General features: G+C 53.0%; 1 protein-coding gene and 1 pseudogene across 7 annotated transcripts in view; both read left to right on the top strand.

Annotated features, from left to right (window-relative positions):
- Positions 1-25,132, top strand: part of stxbp4 (syntaxin binding protein 4) — a 205,537-nt gene that overhangs the window by 58,069 nt on the left and 122,336 nt on the right. For all 7 annotated transcript variants that reach the window (XM_070857963.1, XM_070857966.1, XM_070857960.1 and 4 more), the window contains exons 12-15: positions 1,121-1,199; positions 6,973-7,070; positions 16,306-16,402; positions 23,623-23,747. In XM_070857963.1, coding sequence (XP_070714064.1) covers positions 1,121-1,199; positions 6,973-7,070; positions 16,306-16,402; positions 23,623-23,747 — 399 coding nt within the window. The remainder of the gene's footprint in view (positions 1-1,120; positions 1,200-6,972; positions 7,071-16,305; positions 16,403-23,622; positions 23,748-25,132) is intronic.
- Positions 8,326-9,813, top strand: LOC139226868 (2-(3-amino-3-carboxypropyl)histidine synthase subunit 2-like; annotated as a pseudogene).

Genomic DNA, 25,132 nt, shown 5'->3' with positions numbered 1-25,132 from the left:
GGCAGTGCTGGGGGTGACCGAGAGAGTACGGGGCAGTGCTGGAGGTGACGGAGAGGATACAGGGGCAGTGCTGGGGGTGTGCTGGGCACGGAGAGGGTACGGGGCAGTGCTGGGGGTGACCGAGAGAGTACGGGGCAGTGCTGGGGGTGACCGAGAGAGTACGGGGCAGTGCTGGGGGTGACCGAGAGAGTACGGGGCAGTGCTGGGGGTGACGGAGAGGATACAGGGGCAGTGCTGGGGGTGACGGAGAGGATACAGGGGCAGTGCTGGGTGTGACGTACAGGGGCAGTGCTGGAGGTGACGGAGAGGGACAGTGCTGGAGGTGACGGAGAGGATTCAGGGGCAGTGCTGGGTGTGACGTACAGGGGCAGTGCTGGAGGTGACGGAGAGGGACAGTGCTGGAGGTGACGGAGAGGATACAGGGGCAGTGCTGGGTGTGACGGAGAGGATACAGGGGCAGTGCTGGGGGTGACGGAGAGGATACAGGGGCAGTGCTGGGTGTGACGGAGAGGATACAGGGGCAGTGCTGGGGGTGACGTACAGGGACAGTGCTGGAGGTGACGGAGAGGATTCAGGGGCAGTGCTGGGTGTGACGGAGAGGATACAGGGGCAGTGCTGGGGGTGACGGAGAGGATACAGGGGCAGTGCTTGGAGTGACGTACAGGGGCAGTGCTGGAGGTGACGGAGAGGATTCAGGGGCAGTGCTGGGTGTGACGGAGAGGATACAGGGGCAGTGCTGGAGGTGACGGAGAGGATACAGGGGCAGTGCTGGGGGTGACGGAGAGGATACAGGGGCAGTGCTGGGAGTGACGTACAGGGGCAGTGCTGGAGGTGACGGAGAGGATTCAGGGGCAGTGCTGGGTGTGACGGAGAGGATACAGGGGCAGTGCTGGGGGTGACGGAGAGGATACAGGGGCAGTGCTGGGTGTGACGGAACAGGTACAGGGGCAGTATCCGTGCTGGGGTGTGGGGGGGTTACAGGGCGCAAGCTGCAGGCGGATTGCTGAGGGTTATAGAGTGGGGTGTGGGGGTTCTGGGGTCTGGTCAAGTGTTGGGCGTTACAAGTGGGGAGTTGGAGACTGCATTGTCAACATGTTTCAAACATGGTTTTCTTTTACAGGGCAAATCAGGATGTAAAAGGAGAGACCAGTCCCCTGTGTTGTCACCGATCAGCAGTCAGCCTGATCCGGCCTCTGCAGGTAAAGGTCGCTCTGTTGACACTTCAGGAAGTGACTGCTGCCAACAACCCGGAAGTCGTTGCGCAGGCGCTGTCTGTGCTTTTATGATTGTTCGCTTCGGGACTCACGGAGCTTGGGAAAAAATACTGGGATTGCGGAGCAGGTCTGGGGGAAATACCGGGATTGCGGACTGGGTCTGGGGGAAATACCGGGATTGGGGAGTGGGTCTGGGAGAAATACCGGGATTGGGGAGCGGGTCTGGGAGAAATACCAGGATTGGGGAGCGGGTCTGGGGGAAATACCGGGATTGGGGAGTGGGTCTGGGGGAAATACCGGGATTGGGGAGCGGGTCTGGGAGAAATACCGGGATTGGGGAGCGGGTCTGGGGGAAATACCGGGATTGGGGAGCGGGTCTGGGGGAAATACCGGGATTGGGGAGTGGGTCTAGGAGAAATACTGGGATTGGGGAACGGGTCTGGGAGAAATACCGGGATTGGGGAGTGGGTCTGGGGGAAATACCAGGATTGGGGAGTGGGTCTGGGGGAAATACCGGGATTGGGGAGCAGGTCTGGGAGAAATACCGGGATTGGGGAGTGGGTCTGGGAGAAATACCGGGATTGGGGAGTGGGTCTGGGAGAAATACCGGGATTGGGGAGTGGGTCTGGGAGAAATACCGGGATTGGGGAGTGGGTCTGGGAGAAATATCGGGATTGGGGAGCAGGTGGGGACCGGGTCTGGGGGAAATACCGGGATTGCGGAGCAGGTCTGGGAGAAATACCGGGATTGCGGAGCAGGTCTGGGGGAAATACCGGGATTGGGGAGCAAGTGGGGACCGGGTCTGGGGGAAATACCGGGATTGCGGAGCAGGTCTGGGGGAAATACCGGGATTGCGGAGCAGGTCTGGGGGAAATACCGGGATTGCGGAGCAGGTCTGGGGGAAATACCGGGATTGCGGAGCAGGTCTGGGGGAAATACCGGGATTGGGGAGCAGGTCTGGGAGAAATACCGGGATTGGGGAGCAGGTCTGGGGGAAATACCGGGATTGCGGAGCAGGTCTGGGGACGAAAATCAGAAATGTCGATATTGGCTTTCAGATTAATGCACAGAACGTTTCTGTGCAGCTTCCGGTCATTGGCCGCAGTTAGTCCGTACACTTTACCCCGTATCCCTGTGGGAACATACCGTGTCTTTGCAAACCATTCACTCCCTTCTCAAAGGTAGATCGTCCTCGCTCTTTCCCAATCTCCACCCCCACCCCGCCCCCTGCTCTTTCCCAATCTCCCCTATTTGTAAAACACAAATTTGCTGTCATCTTTTGCAGTACATGATTTGCACCATCTTCCCTCCTACACTCTGCAGCTTAGAAAGTTCCCTGTTGGGGCACCTGGCCCTTCATGTGTTCAAAGGAAACAAGAATTCTCAGTCAGCAAGGAATTGTGATGTCAGCTGTGTAATCGGCCAATAAATGGGATATTGAGCAGTGTATCTAACCCCGTGCTGTACCAAGCCTGGGTGTGTTTGATGGGACAGTGTAGAGGGAGCTTTACTCTGTATCTAACCCCCTGTACCTGCCCTGGGAGTGTTTGATGGAACAGTGTAGAGGGAGTTTTACTCTGTATCTAACCCCGTGCTGTACCTGCCCTGGGTGTGTTTGATGGAACAGTGTAGAGGGAGTTTTACTCTGTATCTAACCCCCTGTACCTGCCCTGGGAGTGTTTGATGGGACAGTGTAGAGGGAGCTTTACTCTGTATCTAACCCCCTGTACCTGCCCCGGGAGTGTTTGATGGGACAGTGTAGAGGGAACTTTACTCTGTATCTAACCCCGTGCTGTACCTGCCCTGGGAGTGTTTGATGGGACCGTGTAGAGGGAGCTTTACTCTGTATATAACCCCGTGCTGTACCTGCCCTGGGAGTGTTTGATGGGACAGTGTAGAGGGAGCTTTACTCTGTATCTAACCTGTACCTGCCCTGGGAGTGTTTGATGGGACAGTGTAGAGGGAGCTTTACTCTGTATCCAACCCATGCTGTACCTGCCCTGAGAGTGTTTGATGGGACAATGTAAAGGGAGCTTTACTCTGTATCTAACCCATGTTGTACCTGTCCTGGGAGTGTTTGATGGGACAATGTAAAGGGAGCTTTACTCTGTATCTAACCCATGCTGTACCTGTCCTGGGAGTGTTTGATGGGACAGTGTAGAGGGAGCTTTACTCTGTATCTAACCCATGCTGTACCTACCCTGGGAGTATTTGATGGGACAGTGTAAAGGGAGCTTTACTCTGTATCTAACCCATGCTGTATCTACGCTGGGAGTGTTTGATGGGACAGTGTAGAGGGAGTTTTACTCTGTATCTAACCCATGCTGTACCTGCCCTGGGACCCAGCACCAAATATGACCATGTGTAAGAGAGCATGATAGAGTTTTGGTTGTGATCCATCAGATGAGCTAACTGGTTCTCCCTATTCCTACCCTGATGGATGTGCCTTTTGTTCTATATTTATTTCACATTTCCTATGTCCGTGAATCTCTCCTTTTTCGAGAACTGCTGATCCTCCTGCTCGCACCTTTCTATTCCTGGTTAACAATCTATATGTTTTGATCAATATAGGAGCAAACATTTTGCATCAAAGGCACTCACCATTTCTTGCAACCAAGGCAAAAAAAAATATCCAGCTGAATTATAACCTTGATGAAATGACAGGTGATTTAACACTGGGCTGTTCGGCAGTGAAAGGAAATGAATTCAATGTTTTTCTTTTCGCTGAAAGGGGCTGAATGAATGGACTAATTCCATGTTTTGGAGCGAGGTTTGTGCCGAGGCTGCAGCACATCACAACAAAGGAGATGCTCGCTCATATTTCCCTTTGTCAAAGTCGCTCCAATCAATAGTTAGCACAGGCTGCAGGTAATGAGAAACCTTTGCACGTCTCGCAGTGTATCTGGTTGCCTTAGCAACTGTGCAATTTCAGGTCGCAAGTGGGAGTGAGAAATGCGAGGGCGTCGCCCTCCCCCCACCGACCGCACCACCCGTCTCATTCCGTGTAGCTGTCAGTGTTTCTGCCCACCATCTGCGCACAGCACCATCCACGCACTTATTCAAAGCTGGGGGAGGGGGAGTAATGAATAAAGCTTTCAGCTGAGAATGGAATTGTGCGTTTCAACATTGAAAGTAATTGGGGGGAGGTTTAGAGGGTATTAGAGGGGAAATGTCGTCACCCAGAGGTTGGTGGGGGTCTGGAACTCACTGCCTGAAAGGGTGGGAGAGGCAGAAACCCTCACCTCATTTAAACAGTACTTGGATGTGCACCTGAAGTGCCGTAACCTACAGGGCTATGGACCAGGAGCTGGAAAGTGGGATTAGGCTGGGTAGCTCTTTGTTGGCCGGCGCGGACATGATGGGCCGAATGGCTTCCTTCCGTGCTGTAAATTGCTATGATCTAGCACCAGTTCCTCAAGTCAGTGCAAATTTTTAGTCTAGAGTGCAGAGTGTACAAGGCACCACGGAATGTACGGGGGTGGGGGGGGTGGGGGGGGTGTGGTGGCAGAAACGTATCCGTCGACAGTGCGGCGCTCCCTCAGCGCTGCCCCTCCGACAGTGCGGCGCTCCCTCAGTACTGCCCCTCCGACAGTGCGGCGCTCCCTCAGTACTGCCCCTCCGACAGTGCAGCGCTCCCTCAGTACTGCCCCTCCGACAGTGCGGCGCTCCCTCAGTACTGCCCCTCCGACAGTGCGGCGCTCCCTCAGTACTGCCCCTCCGACAGTGCGGCGCTCCCTCAGCGCTGCCCCTCCGACAGTGCGGCGCTCCCTCAGCACTGCCCCTCGACAGTGCGGCGCTCCCTCAGCGCTGCCCCTCCGACAGTGCGGCGCTCCCTCAGCGCTGCCCCTCCGACATTGCGGAGCTCCCTCAGCGCTGCCCCTCCGACAGTGCGGCGCTCCCTCAGCGCTGCCCCTCCGACATTGCGGAGCTCCCTCAGCGCTGCCCCTCCGACAGTGCGGCGCTCCCTCAGCGCTGCCCCTCCGACAGTGCGGCGCTCCCTCAGCGCTGCCCCTCCGACAGTGCGGCGCTCCCTCAGCGCTGCCCCTCGACAGTGCGGCGCTCCCTCAGCGCTGCCCCTCCGACAGTGCGGCGCTCCCTCAGCGCTGCCCCTCCGACAGTGCGGCGCTCCCTCAGCGCTGCCCCTCCGACATTGCGGAGCTCCCTCAGCGCTGCCCCTCCGACAGTGCGGCGCTCCCTCAGCGCTGCCCCTCCGACATTGCGGAGCTCCCTCAGCGCTGCCCCTCCGACAGTGCGGCGCTCCCTCAGCGCTGCCCCTCCGACAGTGCGGCGCTCCCTCAGCGCTGCCCCTCCGACAGTGCAGCACTTGCCCGGGACTGCGATTTAACTTCCAGTGTCGGGTGGTGCCTCTGTGGTGCGGATCTTCTGATTCAGAGGCAAGAGTACAAGGAACATCGGAAAATGATAAATGGAACATGCCTAATGGACGCACGGCCAGCCAGGAAGTGGGTGGAGGCTCCAAGGCCCAGTGGGTAGGAAGTCTGCCAAGGCCACAAGTGTAAGGGGAGTGAGGCACCAGGTGGGCTCAGTAGAGGTATCACTAAGCCACTGTAACCAAACATATAAGGGTGTGTACTGAGCAGTTTAGTGACGGATTAATAGGACAAGGACACAGTGTAAAGTACCCCAGCCTTTGATTGATTTTATCAGTGAAAGGAGGGATTTTAATCCTAACTCAATTGGTCATTGAAAGAAAGGAGAACGATGAGCCAGCGTAATGAGCAAAGAGTATTGGGCTGAGGGTTTTCTGCACTCAGATAGTCACGTACCTTTGCCAAACAATGAGGGAATTGTCAGTGGGTCTTCTGTTGGCGTAATGACCATTGTTAAGTTTATGCGTATCGACACACATTCTCTTTCTCTGTCAGTCGCCCTCTCTTTCTCTGTCTCTTTCTTGCTGCGTCTCTCTTTCTGTCTCTCGCTCTCTTTCACTCTCCTATCTCTTTTTTTTCTCTCACTCACCCTCTTCTTTTCTCTGTCTCGCTCTCTTTCTCCATCTCTCTCTCTTATTTTCTCTCTTTCTCTGTTTCCCTTTTTCTCGCTCTTGTATTCGCCCTCTCTCTCTCTCTCTCTCTCTCTCTCTCTCTCTCTCTCTCTCCCATTCGCCATCCCTCTGCTGTTTTCCCCCTAATCCCAGTTTTTCGTGTTGCTCCCTGCAGAGGGCAGGCAGTACACTAAAGGGGCTTTGGGGGAACAGGAGGTGAAAGCAGTAACGGTGATAACCACACTGGGATCAGCCCCTGTGCTCGCTGACTTACATTGGCTCCCGGTTACGCAATGCCTCGATTTCAAAATTCTCCTCCTTGTTTACAAATCCCTCCATGGCCCTCGCCCCCTCCCTATCTCTGTAATCTCCTCCAACCCCACAACCCCCCCCGAGATCTCTGCACTCCTCGAATTCTGCCCTCCTGAGCATCCCTGATTATAATCGCTCAACCATCGGTGGCCGTGCCTTCAGCTACTTAGGCCCTAAACTCTGGAACTCCCTCCCTAAACCTCCCCGCTTCTCTACCTCTCTTTCCTCCTTCAAGACGCTCCGTAAAACCTACCTCTTTGACCAAGCTTTTGATCGTTTGCGCTAATATCTACTTATTCGGCTCGGTGTCAATTTTTTATCTTGTAATCTCCCTGTGAAGCGCCTTGGGATATTTTTACTATGTTAAAGGCGCTAAATAAATAGAAATGATTGTTGTTGAATAAAATCGAATGTAACTCTAAGCTCCCTGAACTTTTCCTTCAGTTAAGGTGACTCCAGATTGGGCACACGGCGCTGTTAACCGAGGGAGATCACTGTCCCTCAATCCCAGCTTTCGTCTGAAAGTGGAGCAGTTGGAGTTGGTAAGTTATTAATTATTTAACCCTGACAGGCGACCTATTTGACCCTGTGTGACCCCTGGTTACCGACCCACTTGCCAGAGGAAACCTTGCCTCCCGATTTGCTCGATCAAAACCCCATTTCCTTTTGAGTACCTCTGTTGGGTCTCCCCTTAACCTTTTCTGCTGTGAGGAGAACAATCCTACCTTCTCCAACCTCTCCACATAACTGAACCTCATCCCTCATATCATCCTGGGTAACCTCCGCTGCACTCTCTCCAAGGCCTTGAGCTTGAGTATCATAAGGCTCAGGTTGGCTACGGAAAAGGACAGGGAGAAATCTAAGAGTAAAAATGTTTAACTGGGGAAGGCCAATTTCAGTGGGATGAGAACGGATCTGGCCCGGGTAAACTGGAACCATAGAATGGCAGGCAGAACTGTAGTGGAACAATGTAAAGAGGAGATGCTTTGGGTAGAGTCGAGGTACATTCTCACGAGGGCTCCCTGGCTGATGAAACAAATACAGAATACGATGACGCAGAAAAAGAGCACGGATGACAGATGTCAGGTTGCAAATACATCGGAGAATCAGGCTCAATATAGAAAGGTCAGAGGAGAAAATAAGAGGGTTAGAGAGAGGGTATGAGAATAGAAACATAGACATAGAAAATAGGTGCAGGAGTAGGCCATTAGGCCATTCAATGAGTTCATGGCTGAACATGCAACTTCAGTACCCCATTCCTGCTTTCTCGCCATACCCCTTGATCCCCCTAGTAGTAAGGACTATATCTAACTCCTTTTTGAATATATTTAGTGAATTAGCCTCAACAACTCTGCGGTAGAGAATTCCACAGGTTCACCACTCTCTGGGTGAAGAAGTTTCTCCTCATCTCAGTCCTAAATGGCTTACCCCTTATCCTTAGACTGTGACCCCTGGTTCTGGACTTCCCCAACATCGGGAACATTCTTCCTGCATCTAACCTATCGAAACCCGTCAGAATTTTAAACGTTTCTGTAGGATCCCCTCATGGCAGCAAACACAAAAGCTAATGCAAAAGTCTTCAATAGGCATATAAATAGTAAGTGGGCAGTGAGAGGAGGGTGGGGCCGATTAGGGACCAAAAAGGAGACCTACACGTGGAGGGAGAGGGTATGGCTGAGGGACTAAACGAGTCTTCACCAAGGAAGAGGATGCTGCCACAGACATAGTGAAGGAGGAAGTAGGGGAGACGGAGACAGACGCGCCGCGGATGGCAGAGGGGGAGTCGGTTGGATCGTCATGACTACAACATTCAGTGATGATGGTTCTAAGGTAATTCAACGGTCCACAGATATTCTTGAAACAGACAACAGAACTAGCTCCAGGGAGATCAATGTAGTGTAAGAGACTGAGAGAACATGCAGCTTCATCTCCGATCATGGCTTTAAAAAGGTGGCTCGTCAATTTCCTGACGAACTTCTCATCGATGCTTCTGCCATGATATCAAAACTGGAGAAAAACACCAGTGCCAAGCTTTTCATATTGGGCGACACATCATATGGCAGCTGCTGTGTAGATGAAGTTGCTGAGCATCGTGAGGCTGACAGTATCATCCATTATGGAAGAGCCTACCTCAGTCCTTGCAGAAAGCTCCCAGTGATCTATGTGTTTGGACAAAAGCCAGTGGGTGTGTATCAGTGTACTGCCTCCTTCCGAGCACTGTATCCAGACAAGTATACCCATGTTATAATCCCGTGTGATGTCATCGACTCGTATGTACTTGAACTACGGCAGCTTCTTCACCCCGAGTACAAGGACCTTGTTGTTTCAGTGATTTGTAGTGACAGAAATGGAACAACGGATCCATGCAGGACTGATGGCTTTCACAGTGAAAGTGTTGATCCCTGGTTCTACTCTCGGATCCTGCAGCCATGCATGCAACCAGCCAAGTCATCAAGTTATTTCTAAGTTTGGCCGGAGCTTCACCATCTGTGCCAACAGTGATGTGAAAGACTAAAGTATGTTCTACATTGGACAGGAGAGCCTGACACTGACTAACTTTATGCGATCAATGTTCCTTTTGCTCGTTTGATCCAGTGAAAGGGGTCAGGAGACGGGAAAGCCTGAATGTTAACAGGGCTTTGATGAAACGATACTACATGATCGAAAGAGCCAAGGGTGCTCCAGTTGTGGGGACTTTTGGCGTTGCTGATTATCTTTCTACAATTGACCATCTTAAATGGATCGTCAAGCAGGCTGACAAGAAAAGCTACACCTTTGTAATGGATAAACTGAATGCTGCCAAACTGGCTAATTTCTTGGAGGTGGACATATATATGTGCTTGTAGCCTGTCCCGAAAACTCTGTGCTGGATTTCAGTGAGTTTTATAGGCCAGTTATACGCCATACGAGATGGAGGTTGCTTGTAGTCAAGCGGGAATGGACTGGAGAGTACATTACTGACTTCAGGACCTGCTTCCAGGTTCCTGCTTCCATGTTCAATTTCCAGATGAGACCTTCAATGGTGAGACTGATGTCTCCATAATAACTGGAGACCTACGTGCAACCCACCTGCCAAAGTCAGAGTGGCAAAACAAAGCATTGAGCACCTCTCTGATCCACAGGAATGATGCTTTAGCAGTAACCCAGTCACACTCAGCAGCCTCGTTCTTAGCAACTGGGAGCTGGCAGGGACTGGAGCAGAAACTTGGGGAGACACCTGTGTCAAAAGCAGTGGAAGGGCGGAAGGGGATTGCGATTGCCTATGAAGAACAGGGCACTAGTTGAAGGCCACCTCGACTTGCGAGAGGACACCACCGCAGGTCGGGAGTATAAAGAGCTGGAGTGAACCACTGGAGCTTCCAGTGCGAGCCGACGCAAATGTGCGACGACTTTGAGGTGGGCAACTGGGTGACGTCATCAGGACCCAGGTCGCCATTTGGAGCGTGGGCAGAAGCATCGGCGGGGCCCTGGTACAGAGGAGGAGCGGGAAGGCCATGGCGAACTTGCGACGAGTGTTCGGGGCAAAGGAGTGATGAGGGACCGTGGCTGAGATTTGGTGGGTGATCATGGCGGCGGAGCGGCGCGACTTCGTGGCGGAGGAGCGGCGGGAGTTCGTGACGGAGGTGCAGCGGATGAGGGTACGGGGCCCAGAAGAGCCGAGGGCCTAGGAGCAGCACGGACCTGCCCACACTGCGATATGTGTGCGCCCTAGGTCCGTGCAGCAGAGCAGGTCTCCAGTTGTCCTGGTTAACCTTTGCCACTGGATAAAGGCCTAGCTCAGTCAAGCCCGTGTGGTGGCTAATGTGCAATAGTCACCACACGTTAAAAAAATCCACGCACAGGCATCTTCCACCCCTTCAATTGGAGTTCAGGACTGGAACAGAGTCGGCCATTTGGCCCCTGGAGCCTGCTCCGCCATTCAGTTAGATCATGGCTGATCTGATCTTGGGCTCAACTCCACTTCCCTGCCCGCCCCCCATAACCCTTGACTCCCTTATTGTTCAAAAATCTGTCTATCTCCACCTTAAATATATTCAATGACCCAGCCTCCAAAGCTCTCTGGGGCAAAGAATTCCAAAGATTCACGACCCTCTGAGAGAAGAAATTCCTCCTCATCTCCGTTTTAAATGGGCGGCCTCTTATTCTGAAACTATGCCCCCTAGTTCTAGATTCCCCCACAAAGGGAAACATCCTCTCTGCATCTACCCTGTCGAGCCCCCTCAGAATCTTATATGTTTCAATAAGATCACCTCTCATTCTTCTAAACTCCAATGAGTACAGACCCAACTAGCTCAACCTTTCTTAAGACAACCCCTTCATCTCGGGACTCAACCTCATGAACCTTCTCTGAACTGTGCATCCTTGGATGCTGAGGGAATTGAGGCTGGAAATCACGGAGGTACTGGCCATAATATTCCAATCCTCCATAGATACGGGGGTGATGCCAGAGGACTGGAGAACTGCAAATGTTACACCATTGTTCAAAAAAGGGTGTAAAGATAAACCTAGCAACTACAGGCCGGTCAGTTTAACCTCTGGAGTGGGGAAGCTTTTAAAAACCGTAATCAGACACAAAGTTAACCATCACTTGGACAAGTGTGGATTAATTAAGGAAAGCCAGCACGGATTTGTTAAAGGCAAATCGTGTTTAACTAACTTGATGGAGTTTTTTGATGAGGCAACAGAGAGGGTTGATGAGGGTGATACGGTTGACGTGGTGCACATGGATTTCCAAAAGGCATTCAACAAAGTGCCACATAATAGGCTTCCCAGCAAAGTTGAAGCCCATGGAATAAAAGGGATAGTGGCAGCCTGGATACGGGATTGGCTCAGTGACAGGAAACAGGGAGTAGTGGTGAACAGTTGTTTATCGGACTGGAGGAAGGTATACAGTGGTGTTCCCCAGGGGTCGGTACTGGGAACACTGCTTTCCCTGATATATATTAATGACCTGGACATGGGTGTACAGGGCACAAATTCAAAATTTGCAGATGAGACAAAACTTGGAAGTTTATAGTGAACAGTGAGGAGAGTGATAAACTTCAGGAAGACAGACCGGTTTGTGAAATGGGCGGACACGAGGCAGATGAAATTTAACGCAGAAAAGTGTGAAGTGATGCATTTTGGTAGAAAGAATGAGGAGAGAAAATATAAACTAAAGGGTACATTCTTGCAGGAGGTGCATGAACAGAGAGACCTGTGGGTATGTGTGTATAAATCGTTGAAGGTGGCAGGGCAGATTGAGAAAGCAGTTAAAAAGGATTGTGGGATCCTGGGCTTCATAAATAGAGGTATAAGAGTACAAAAGTGTGAAAATGATGATGAACCTATATAAAACACTGGTCTGGCCCTAACTGGAGTATTGTGTCCAATTCTGGGCCCCGCACTTTAGGAAGGATGTGAAGGCCTTAGAGAGGGTGCAGAGGGAGATTGACCAGAATGGTTTCAGGGATGAGGGTCTTCAGTTACATTGATAGACTGGAGAAGCTGGGGTTGTTCTCCTTGGAGCAGAGAAGGTTGAGGACAGATTTGATCGAGGTGTTCAAAATCATGAGGGGTCTGGACAGAGTAGAGAGAGAGAAACTGTTCCCGTTGGTGGAAGGGTTGAGAACCAGAGGACACAGATTTAAGGTCATAGGCAAAAGAACCAAGAAATCCGACATAAGAAAAAACGTTTCTGTGCAGCGAGTGGTTAAGACCTGGAATGCACTGCCTGAAAGGGTGGCAGGGACGGACTCAATTTTATCTTTCAAAGGGGAGCTGGATAAGTATGTGAAGGAAAACAAATTGCAGGGCTATGGGGAAAGGGAGAGGGAGTGGGACTGGCTGAGAGTCAGCACGGGCTCGATGGGCCGAATGGCCACCTTCCATGCTGTAACCTTTCGATGATTCTATGATTGACAGCCTTCCTAAACGTGCGGGCCCAGAATTGTACACTGGTCTCCAGCTGGGGCCGAGCCAGTGATTTGTACAGGATTAGCATAACTTTCTTGCTTTTGTATTGAATGCATTTATTTACAAAGCCAAGTATCCCTTACGCCCTGCCACCTTCAAGGATTTGTGAATATGCACCCTGGGGTCCTTCTGCTCTTGCAGCTCACTCAGAAGAGCAGCACTTAGATTATTCTGCCGCTCCATGTTTCTCCCAAAGTGCATCACTTGTCTGCATCGAGCAGCAGCTGCCGCGTGTAGCCAGCATTATAAATATATTGGATTCTGTCAGTGTGTTGCCGCTCCCTGGTTTAAAGCCTATAAAGCCACTGAGGCGCTCCGCAGCCCCCCTCCCTCAGCTGCTTGCAGTTAGTGAGCTGGCAGACTGCATCCAGATGAGGAGAGAAAGCAGGAGGCAACCCTTAACTCTTCATTGCCCTGCCACTGTCGACTGTGCTGGGCTTCTCTCTGCAGGCCGAGCCTCCCTCACGAGTTGCTTTGGTTGCTGAGGGTATCGGAGCAAAATGGTGCAACCTGATTTTACACTTCGGGTTCGGGAAATGCCTTTTTTAATCTCAAAGATTTGATTTTTATATTTAACAGCACGGGCTCGACGGGCTGAATGGCCTTCCGTGCTGTAACCATTCTTCGATTCTATACCTTATTGGGCTCTTGTACCTTAAGAAACTTACGGCAAAAAACATAAAGAAAGCAATCATTTATGATACACTGGGAACATTGACATTAGAATTGAACATCTTGGGTTTCTGCACTATTTAGAATCGCTTAAACAACAACACCACCTGATTTCCCAGGCATCAAGGGGGCGAAGTATGCCCTGCGCCCCGATTGGGGCAGGTCTTCCTGCGCCCGGCTTAGATGTCCCGCCCCAGCCGCTGAATTGGGCTTACTGTCCCTCCGAGCAAGTGCAGCTCAATCTCACGCCCTCCACCTCCTATAGGGGCAGATGCTGGGGCGAGCTGTGCAGCGCTACGCTGATGCTCCTCGCAGCGCTGACGTGCTTCAACGCCCCTCCCCTTCGCTTAAAGGGGAGGGCCGCCGCGCACTCTGACGGCCTGCACTGGACCACCCGGGCAGCGTGGTACTGGGAATCCCGGCACCTAAAACCGGAGTGCCGGGCTGCACCATGGCGGCCCGGACCACACTGGGGAGCAATTGTGGGAGCCAACCGGTGAGCCGGCGAGAGTTTAAAGATGGCGGCGCGGGGCGCTGGCGACATCCCCTTTAACTTCCGCCCGGCGAGCGGATGTCGGCCAGCTTTGCTCGCACCAGCCTCGCGGGCCACGGGACAATATTCCCCCATGGGGCGGGAAGGGGTCGGCGCACAGTGATGACGTCATCACCGGTTGCACGGCGCGCCTTCGCAAACTCCCGAGCAATTTCCCAGCAGCCGGTTATGGGCCCCCCCCTCCCCAGGAGGCGAAAAGTGTCTTACGTCCCATTAGCCCCTCCCCTCTCCCCCCAGAGGAGCTCATGGGCCTCTGAAAAACGGGCGATTTTCCACCTCAAATGTCTTACCGTAGCCTAACCCCATAACAAAAGCTCTCTCCTCATGGTTGGCTCCAGCTTGTCAGGAAGGTACCTTGGGGGTGAAATTTGGCACCACCCCGTTTGGTCCTCAGTTCCCAACCTCTCGCAGTTCAGAACGGGAGCTGGGAGCAGCGTTGAGGGGCAGAGACAGGGACCCTGCTGATTTGCACCCCCGAGCGGAGAGGGCTGGAGGCTGCACCGAGGCTTGGCATGTGTTCCCCAGCCCGGGTCACCAGCTGCTCTCTCACCCAGGGGCTATTGCAGCAACTCTTGACTATCCCCTCCCCTCCCCTCCTGCTGCGACTCAGTACGTGGCTGCTGTTGGTTCTGGAGCCGCCCCCCCCCCCACCCACACCCAAACTTTATAAGCGGTAAGAGATAGAGTACCTCAGTATAGGAATGTGTCTGAGGGGTTTACAGAGACATTGGAAAAAAAAAAGAAGCAACTTGCATTTATATAGCGCCTTTCACAACCTCAGGACATCCCTAAGCACTTTACAGCCAATGAAGTACATTTTGGAGTGTAGTCACTGTTGTAATGTGGGAAACGCGGCAGCCAATTTGCGCACAGCAAGCTCCCACACAGAGCAATGTGATAATGACCGGATAACCTGTTTTAGTGATGTTGATTTGAGGGATAAATATTGGCCCCAGGACACTGGGGAGAACTCCCCTGCTCTTCTTCGAAATAGTGTCCTGGGATCTTTTATGTCCACCTGAGAGAGCAGGGCCTCGGTTTAATGTCTCATCCGAAAGACGGCACCTCCAACAGTGCAGCAGAGCCGGTCTAGATTTTTACAAGACGCAGAGGGGAGAGGGGAGAAAGGGAAACACAGACTGATGGTGTAAGAGTTAGACGAAGAACTGGACGCAGAAACCACAATAACTACATCGTGTGGGAAAGAGTGGACCCGGTTTGGAGAACACAAGAGGAGTAGGCAGCTACAAGAAGCGATGAATGTTTTTTGGCCCATGAACAGAACCATAGAAGATCTGCTGGTGTATGAATACAAGTTGTAAATATTATTGGGTTGTACTGCTAGGTGGCAAAGAAATTCAATCCTTTGCTACATATTTTCAGGGCAGAAAGGGCACTGTGCCTCACTCTGTATCTGAGGTTACAGGAACATTTCTGGGTGGGTTGTGCCATTTAACTTGGCTAATGAAGGATAATCGGCTCTCGATTTACGTGGCCAGGCTATTATTATATTGGTAATGAAAGCAAAAGCTCCTTTAGTGCTTTCAGGCATCGGCACAGCCCTCATCCACCAAGCACACTGCTGAGGAATCTTGGCAGTGGGACAGTCAGCAGGATGGGATATGTGTTATCTGATATCAGCTCTGCCCCATGTCAGCTGGAGAACTGGACGCAGCATTTTACTCCTCAAATAACCTCGATCGATACTCGCTGTCGCCGGCCCCGTCCGGAGGAACTCCCCTGCATTCCCCCTACTGTCTGAATTTGGTATTTTATTTAGTTCGTTGCCGGGTGAAGTCTGCTTGATTTTGGCAGACCTGGGTGCACGAATAGATTTCTACCTAATGGTGCTCCCTCTCTGCTGCATCCATCCGAAATCCACCAAAAGAAAGAAAGACTTGCATTTATATAGCGCCTTTCACAACCACTGGATGTCTCAAAGTGCTTTACAGTCAATGAAGTACTTTTGGAGTGCAGTCACTGTTGTAATGTGTAAAACGCAGCAGCCAATTTGCGCACAGCAAGCTCCCACACACAGCAATGTGATAATGACCGGATAATCTTTTTTTTTGTTGTATTGATTGAGGGATAAATATTGGCCCCAGGGATAACTCCCCTGCTCTTCTTAGAAATAGTGGCCGTGGGATCTTTTATGTCCATCCGAGAGAGCAGACGGGACCTTGGCTTAATGTCTCATCCGAAAGACAGCCCCTCCGACAGGGCAGCAGTCCCTCAGTACTGCCCCTCCGACAGTGCGGCGCTCCCTCAGCACTGCACTGGGATGTCCGCCTAGATATTTTGTGCAGGGACTTGAACCCACAACCTTCTAATTCAGGAGCAAGGATGCTGCCCACTGAGCCACAGCTGTCATTCACAGGGGAGCACCAGAGAGCAGGAGTATTGGCGATGGAAAGATGTGGGCCTAAAGCTCAGCTTGGCCCGACATCAACCCAGGGCGGTAAGTTTGTAAGCAGGCCAGTTGAGCCCGAGTGGGGCCGGGGACAGGCGGAGAGTAGAATCAGTTGCAAGGAAACTTGAAACTTGTTAAATTTGTCTTTCAAGTTTGGAATCTGATCTGTTCCATCCTTCCATTCCAGGCACTGGGATATCTCGGGATCGAGCCAAGCGAGGACCAGCAGCAAACCCTGCGGCACCAGCTTCAGATGGACTCCAAGGGTACAGTGGCCTACGGAGGTCAGTGCTCCTCTCGACCAAGTCTTTTCCCCCGATCCCGATCCCTCCTCCCCGACCCCAACCCCTCCTCCCTGACACCTTCTCCCCCCCCCCTCCTCCCCCACACCTCCTCCTCGACCCCTCCTCCTCCTCCTCCTCCTCCTCCTCCTCCTCCTCCTCCTCCTCCTAGACCTCTCCCTCAAACCCTCCTCCTCCTAATCCCCCTCCCTCAAACCTTCCTCTGACCCCTCCTCCCTCATCAGTTCTAATTCTGAGGCTCGATTCCCACCATCCCACCCCATCACCACAGGTCAGTTGTTGGCAGACTGACGGTGAATCCACGCTCTGGCCTGTTTCCCCATAATTGGTTTGATTGGAGAGTGTGAGGGTGAGAGTGAGCGGTGTGTTGTTGACCACCATTTCACCCCCTCCCGCACAGATGAAATGCAGTAAGCTCGCTTCACAATAGCAGCGGCAACTTGCATTTATATAGCGCCTCTAACGTAGTAAAATGTCCCAAGGCACTTCAAAGGCGCGATTATCAAACAAAAATTTGACACAAGTTTTAAGGAGCATCTTAAAGGAGCAGAGAGAGGCGGAGAGGTTTTGGGAGGGAGTTCCAGAGCTTGGGGCCCAGACAGCTGAAGGCACGGCCACCGATGGTAGAGCGATGGAAATTCGGGCCAGAATTGGAGGAGCGCAGAGATCTCGGAGAGTTATCTGGCTGGAGCCTCTGTCTCAGTGCCTGGGGAACAGCTTCCTGCTTCTGGATAATGAGCCCGAATCAACGGGGTGTTTATTCCTGGTAAGGGCCCTCTCCACAAGTGATCTTAATGGAGAGACTCCCTCCCTAAAATGATTTCCTGCGTGGGTGGTACCTAGCAACCAAGGAGGGAGGAGATGGATCATTGACACAGCTTTGGGATCGCACCACCTCCCTGTCCTCCTGCCAATAAAGGGGTGACCATCGATACATTTGAGGGAATTCAAGTTGCACTGCAGAAAAGTAGATTATTTGTAAAGGTTCCTGCAGTGGATGCCCTCACTGAGAGGTCCTGTAGACAATGTCCCTCTTTCAGCAGTCTCTGGTCCAACTTATATATTTTCATACAATGGAAGGTGTGATACCTCTCCATATCGTTCGCTCCAGGCCACCCTTCATTACAGATACAGCAATCTTTATAGAATCATACGGCACAGAAGGGGGCCATTCCGCCCATCATGGCTGTGCTGGCTCTTTGACAGAGCTTTCACATTAACCCCACTCCCCCTGCCCTTTCCCCACGAGCCCCACTCTCCCCGCCCTTTCCCCGTTAACCCCACTCTCCCCGCCCTTTCCCCGTTAACCCCACTCTCCCCGCCCTTTCCCCATTAACCCCACTCTCCCCGCCCTTTCCCCATTAACCCCACTCCCCTCGCCCTTTCCCCGTTAACCCCACTCTCCCCGCCCTTTCCCCGTTAACCCCACTCTCCCCGCCCTTTCCCCATTAACCCCACTCTCCCCGTCCTTTCCCCATTAACTCCACTCTCCCCGCCCTTTCCCCATTAACCCCACTCTCCCCGCCCTTTCCCCGTTAACCCCACTCTCCCCGCCCTTTCCCCATTAACCCCACTCTCCCCGTCCTTTCCCCATTAACCCCACTCTCCCCGCCCTTTCCCCGTTAACCCCACTCCCCCCGCCCTTTCCCCATTAACTCCACTCCCCCCGCCCTTTCCCCATTAACTCCACTCCCCCCGCCCTTTCCCCATTAACTCCACTCCCCCCGCCCTTTCCCCATTAACTCCACTCCCCCCGCCCTTTCCCCATTAACTCCACTCCCCCCGCCCTTTCCCCATTAACTCCACTCTCCCCGCCCTTTCCCCATTAACCCCACTCCCCCTGTCCTTTCCCCATTAACCCCACTCCCCCCGTCCTTTCCCCATTAACCCCACTCCCCCTGTCCTTTCCCCATTAACCCCACTCCCCCTGCCCTTTCCCCATAGCCCAACAAATTTTTCCTCCCAGTATTTATCCAATTCCCGGTTTGAAAGTTACTATTGAATCTGCTCCCACCGCCCTGTCAGGCAGCGCGTTCCCGATCGCAACAACTCGCTGCGTAAAAACATTCTCCCCATGTTCTGGTTCTTTTGCCAGTTATCTAAAATCTGTGTACCTCTTGTTACTGACCCTTCTGCCACTGGAAACAGTTCCTCCTTATTTACTCTCATCAAAACCCTTCATAATTTTGAACCCCTCTATTCAATCTCCCCTTGGCCTTCTACTTAGAACCTGCATCACAGAAACCGGCCATTCGGCCCAACTGTCCAAGCCTCTGCTGGAAGGAGAACAATCTCGGCTTCTCTCGTCTCTCCACGTATCTGAAGCCGCTCGTCCCTGCTATTTCTGCGTTGCCTTGTTCGAGCTCTGCTGCTCTGAATCCCAGTTCCGTCGCTCGCCTGAATGGATTGAAATTGAAAGATTCTCTCCGCGATCTGGCCGCGTTGTACAATAATAAACCCTCTCCCCACTCCCCGGCCCGGCTCTGCTGCAGGAGACCCCCGCCGAGGTAATCTCGCTGGGAAGGACATTGTGTTGCAGCGTGAAGCCACAGAAACAGCACGGCCCCGAGATGTGTGTTTTCAGCAGCTCGTTAGAAATAATGGGCCTCCTGTTGTTAGTTTTTTCACTCGCATAAAAGCACCGAGGATGTCAGCTTTTATATTTGTAATCAGTGGTCATTGTGTGTTTGTGTTCCTGGCTGGGGCAGGGGCAAGGAAGGGGGGCTGGCCGGGGGGGGGTCTGGCCGGGGCAGGGAGGGGGGTCTGGCCGGGGGAGGGGCTGCTGGCCGGGGCAGGGAGGGGGGTCTGGCCAGGGCAGGGGCAGGGGCAGGGAGGGGCTGCTGGCCGGGGCAGGGAGTGGGGGGCTGGCCGGGGCAGGGAGTGGGGGGCTGGCCGGGGCAGGGAGGGGGTTTTTTGGCCGGGGCAGGTCTGGCCGGGGCAGGGAGGGGGGTCTGGCCAGGGCAGAGGGAGGGGCTGCTGGCCGGGGCAGGGAGTGGGGGGCTGGCCGGGGCAGGGAGTGGGGGGCTGGCCGGGGCAGGGAGGGGGTTTTTTGGCCGGGGCAGGTCTGGCCGGGGCAGGGAGGGGGGTCTGGCCAGGGCAGGGGCAGGGGCAGGGAGGGGCTGCTGGCCGGGGCAGGGAGTGGGGGTCTGGCCAGGGCAGGGAGGGGGGGGTCTGGCCCGGGCAGGGAGGGGGGGCTGGCAGAGGCCGGGTGGGGGGGCTAGCCGGGGCAGGGAGGGGGGGCTGGCCGGTGGGCAGGGGCGGGGAGGGGGGATTGGAGGCTCCCTGCAGTGACTGCAAGGGGAAGGTTGGTGCCCAATCACCCGGGAGCGTGCGGGATTGCTTCCGCACTTGTCTCTGTCGCCGCCCGACTTCTGCACAAGTGACCAGGGAAGCTCAAATTCAAAAACTATCATTTGTTTTTGAGCTCCGATTTTTGGTGTAATTGTTCCCGGTTCTCTCTGACCTCCTCCATCCCATCAAACACTCCCAGAGCAGGTACAGGGGGTTAGATACAGAGTAAAGCTCCCTCTACACTGTCCCATCAAACACTCCCAGAGCAGGTACAGGGGGTTAGATACAGAGTAAAGCTCCCTCTACACTGTCCCATCAAACACTCCCAGGGCAGGTACAGCACGGGTTAGATACAGAGTAAAGCTCCCTCTACACTGCCCCATCAAACACTCCCAGGGCAGGTACAGCATGAGTTAGATACAGAGTAAAGCTCCCTCTACACTGTCCCATCAAACACTCCCAGGGCAGGTACAGCACGGGTTAGATATCTAACGCATGCTTTAGCTGACTTAGAAATTCTTGTTGCGGTTGGCAAATCTGTTTCTAAGTAGCCATTACAAGGTGATGCAAGTGACTTGTGACTGAGCGTCAGATGGGCAGCAGCTGGTCTCCATCGACACCTCCCTGTACACGCATGGTTGAGCTCGATGGTACTCGTGTCGGATTTGTGAAGTCGAATCCCCCCATTCTGCAAATTAGCTGATCATAAATACAGGATAGTCACTACTAAATCCAATGGGGAATTCAGGAGAAACCTTTACACCCAGAGGGGTGAGAATGTGGAACTCGCTGCCACAGGGAGGGGTTGAGGTGAATAGTATCGCTGCATTTAAGGGGAAGCTGGATAAACACATGAGGGAGAAAGGAATAGAAGGATATGGTGATGGGGTGAGATGGAGAGGGGTGGGAGGGGGCTGGTGTGGAGCATAGACCCCGGCACGGAGCAGTGGGCCGGTTTCTGAGCTGTACATTCTGGGGTGGGAAATTCGCTCGCGCCTCTTGTGCCGTTGATCCGGGCGGCGCAGTAAATTTTGCGCCAGGAAATGGTTTGCGTTTCCAGCCGCAAAATTCACCAGCTGAGCCCTGAGGGTGGGGCGGAGCGCTAAGGGAGGCGCTAGGCCGGCTGAGCAAGTGAAAGTACCGAGCTAAACAGCCGGCCTCGGAGCGCCCCAAGTGATGCTTCCCCGAGGGAACAAAAAAACATTCCCAATACCTTACTGACGCCACCTCAACATAAATCGCAAAAATAATGAAATGAAGAAACAATGACACTTGCCTCGGGTAGACTTTCCTTTCCTCACTGCAGCTGCTACAGCTCGGACCGCCAGCTTTCCCAAGCGCTCCCACTAGGGCGTGCGACGGATTGCGCGTGAAACAAGTTTTGAAACTGTTGCAAGCAGGGGGTGTTGCACACCGGCTTGTCTCTCCCGGGCACTACTGCTCTGCGCCCCCTCAAACCCGGCACCGAATGTTCATGCGGGAAGCTGGACGCTGTCCGCTCGCCCGGAAGTGACTTCCACCGCCACTGCTGCCCTTTCGAGGCGCAAACAGAGGCGGCAACATGCCGCAAATCCAGCCCAGACTCTTGTGTAATGTGCTGTTTGAAATATATAATAAGGTCGAGAGCAGATCTAATCGAGGTGTTTAAAATGATAAGAGTTGTTGGTGGAGTAAATTTAACTTGAGGGCATGGAATGCTCAACTGGAAACATAGTGGGATTGGAATCTATCACGGCTCAATAATGGAAATGGAAAAATATTGGGGGGAAAAACTTGCGAGTGCGGAGAAAGTCCAAGTGAATGGAGTGAACAGCTGGCAGAGGTGTGGTGGGCCCCATTGCCTCTTTCTATGCTGCAGGCTATGATTCTCTGCCGTTCCTGGTAAAGCTGCTTATTCCAATATTGTTGTGGTATGTCTGTGAGCCGAGAGTTCATGCTGAATTTGTATGTTTAAATGCCCATTAAAAAGCTATAGTCCCTATTAACAACTTGCAAGTGTGTTCCAGTGTCCCCATAAATAGATTGGAGCTGGTTTTCTGTTTTTACAGATTGCAAAGCTCGTTGTTTCGTGTGTGTGTGGGTTTGGCAACAGCATCCTGTTGACTACGCCAGTGCATTTAGCAGCCAGTGATACCGATCCTTGTGTGAACGGCGGATGCAGTGGCTGCTTTCAATTAGATTTTTGAGGTAGCTCGGGTACTAGATGTGCTGCCCAGTCTGGTTCGAAGCCGTGCAGGCCTGCGCTGAGTCAGCCGGTCTTGGCCATGGCAGTAGTGGGTTGCTACAATTGCCGTCCGTGCCCCCTACTCGGGGAGAGGGCAGCCAGGAGTCCCGATCGCCGTCCAGCTGGAACGCAGATGTTGGGACGGTTGGGATTGACAGTGAAGCGCTCTGCGTCTGAACCGCTCCATTAACCTTCAATCACCGCTCATGGCGCGGTGCATATTTAAAGAATGGCCGCAGCATTGAGTTTTGGGAGCTGCTGCCTTCTGTGGAGCCTCCAGTCTGAATCAGCACCTTCAGCAGAGGAGAAATAATGGGCCGGATCTTGCATCGTTCCCAGTTAATAACGGATCGTGCCCCGGTTTGTTAGTTAGACCTTTTCCTGCACCTTTCAGCTGGAAACATTCTTTGCACCCTAACTTGCTGGACGGCGAGTTGATAACGGGGCGGCGAGGGCATCCGGGACCTCAATGAGCGACGGGACCGACCGCCTGGGGCCGAAATTGCCCTCCGTCCCACACGGGGCGGTTAGTTCGAATGAAATGAATATTCTCCGCCAGAATCCATGGGGCAGAGAACGGAGGGAAATTGCCCCGTTTTGGTGTTTTAATTCGTTGGGGCGGCGGAGGTGCGTCGGGAGCGGGGCAGAAGGCGGGTGGTGTCACCAGCGCCGTGCTGAGCACGTCGGTGCGACGCGTAGCCCCTTCAGTTAAAGGGGAGGGCCGCTGCAAGCTCTGCAGCCGCCAGGGAGGGTTTCGGACCGGGCTTCAGAGTTGGCCGACAATTAAAATACAATGACGGCCGCGGCGGAGCGCACACCCCTTTAAAGACAGACGCCGCCCAGCCACCAGCAGCTTCCCGGCGGGAAAGGCTGTCGGGGGCAACGAGTGGTCGCGGCTCCTCTCCTGCGAGGTGGAAAGGGATCGTTGTTGGGTCGTAAGGGGTCGTTGTGTGCCTGACGGGGCGTCCGTTTCCACCACCCGCAGCCCAGGGGCAATTTCGGATGAGTCGGACCACCCGCCTGCCCCCGGTCGGAAATGCCTTACTGCCCCGTTACCGCCTCTCAGAGGTGCTAATGGACCTTACAGAGGGGGGCAATTTCAGCCTCTATCTCCGTAACCCGTGAGATTTAAAGATTGAGAAAGAAACAGAGGAACGGCGGAGAAGGAAATTGGGTGAATTAGTCAAATCAGGTACACAGAGATATAAAGAGAGGGAAAGAAAGATTGGATGAAGAGAGAGAGAGAGATAAAAAAAGACAAAGAAAAAGAAAGAAAAGCCATTTGAAAATATGACATTTTTAAAATCTCCACCAACAATTTACTACATGCAGGAATGAGACTCAACAGTTTAAATTGTTCCCTCTCTGGGCCAGAGAGGCTGATTGACTGATTAATAATTATCCGAGAGGTACTTGCGCTGTTACTTATGAGCCTTAACTTTCTGTGGCTAGATTGATGTGTAAAACCAGTGAGTTCTTAAAAATAACTGGGGGCTGAGGATGAGATGCCATTTGTGCGAAGTGCAAATCCCGGAGATTCTCACCTCACGCCGTATCTCTTAACCCCGTGAACTTGCTGTCCGGTTTACGCATGAACAGCGTTGTGCCTTGTTAATACCCGTCATTTTTCCAGCAGTGTTCCCGCCCGATGTGTCTGCTCACATGTAACCGTTTCCCTCTCCCGCAGACTTTGTGCAGGCGGCCAGAGACTTGTTCCGGTTACAGCTGGACGAAACCGGTTCAGGGCCGGGAGCAGCGATGTTTGCTTCCAATGAGGTGGCCAATCTCCTTGAGACGACGCACTCCACACAGGTGAGGCTCCCACTGACAGCACAGACCCACTGCTCCCAATGTCTGATTCCAATGTTTTATTTATCCGTTCCTGGGATGTGACCGTCGCTGGCCAAGGCCGGCATTTATTGCCCATCCCTAATTGCCCCTTGAGAAGGTGGTGGTGAGCCGCCTTCTTGAACCGCTGCAGTCCGTGTGGTGAAGGTGCTCCCACAGTGCTGTTAGGGAGGGAGTTCCAGGATTGTGACCCAGCGACGATGAAGGAACGGCCGATATATTTCCAAGTCAGGATGGTGTGGCGGCTGGGTCATTGAATATATTTAAGGTGGATATAGACAGAATTTTGAGCGATTATGGGAGTAAAGGGTTATGGGAAGCGGGCGGGGAAGTGGAGCTGGGTCAATGATCCGATCAGCCGTGATCTTATTAAATGGCGGAGCAGGCTCGAGGGGTCAAATGACCTACTCCTATTTCTTATGTTCTTATGGTGTGTGACTGGGAGGGGAACGTGGAGGTGGTGGTGTTCCCATGCGCCTGCTGCCCTTGTCCTTCTAGGGGGTAGAGGTCGCGGGTTTGGGAGGTGCTGCCGAAGAAGCCTTGGCGAGTTGCTGCAGTGCATCTTGTAGATGGTACACACTGCAGCCACGGTGTGCCGGTGGTGGAGGGAGTGAATGTTGAAGGTGGGGGATGGGGTGGCAAACTGCCAAAATAGAGCCGCCTGTGAGTGAGCCCCTCCCCCACCCCCCGTGAATAGGCTGGGCATTTCCTGTCTTTAAGCCGATCGGAGATTGGATGAGAGTAGAGGGTTCTAGTTGTAAAGTTTACAGGAGCACTATCAGGAACATTGTCTTTTTCCGTAGGAATTGTATCGCTCGAATAAAAATGAAACACTTTTTAAACCCCTAAAGCTCAGCAATTATACCCCAGCCTGTAACTCACTCCCAGGTATCTGTTATTCTATATATAAACCCCCCGAACCCCTCGATTATACCCCAGTCTGTAACTCACTCCCGGGTATCTGTTATTCTATATATAAACCCCCTGAACCCCTCGATTATACCCCAGCCTGTAACTCACTCCCGGGTATCTGTTATTCTATATATAAACCCCCTGAACCCCTCGATTATACCCCAGCCTGTAACTCACTCCTGGGTATCTGCTATTCTATATATAAACCCCCCGAACCCCTCGATTAGATTCCAGCCTGTAACTCACTCCCAGGTATCTGTTATTCTATATATAAACCCCCGAACCCCTCGATTATACCCCAGCCTGTAACTCACTCCCGGGTATCTGTTATTCTATATATAAACCCCCGAACCCCTCGATTAGATTCCAGCCTGTAACTCACTCCCGGGTATCTGTTGTTCTATATATAAACCTCCCCGAACCCCTCGATTAGACTC

The sequence above is a fragment of the Pristiophorus japonicus genome, chromosome 16, assembly GCF_044704955.1.
Source record: "Pristiophorus japonicus isolate sPriJap1 chromosome 16, sPriJap1.hap1, whole genome shotgun sequence".
In the NCBI taxonomy this organism is placed as follows: Eukaryota; Metazoa; Chordata; class Chondrichthyes; family Pristiophoridae; genus Pristiophorus; species Pristiophorus japonicus.
Note: the sequence above shows the minus strand (reverse complement) of the source record. Positions and strands in the feature narration are given on the sequence as shown.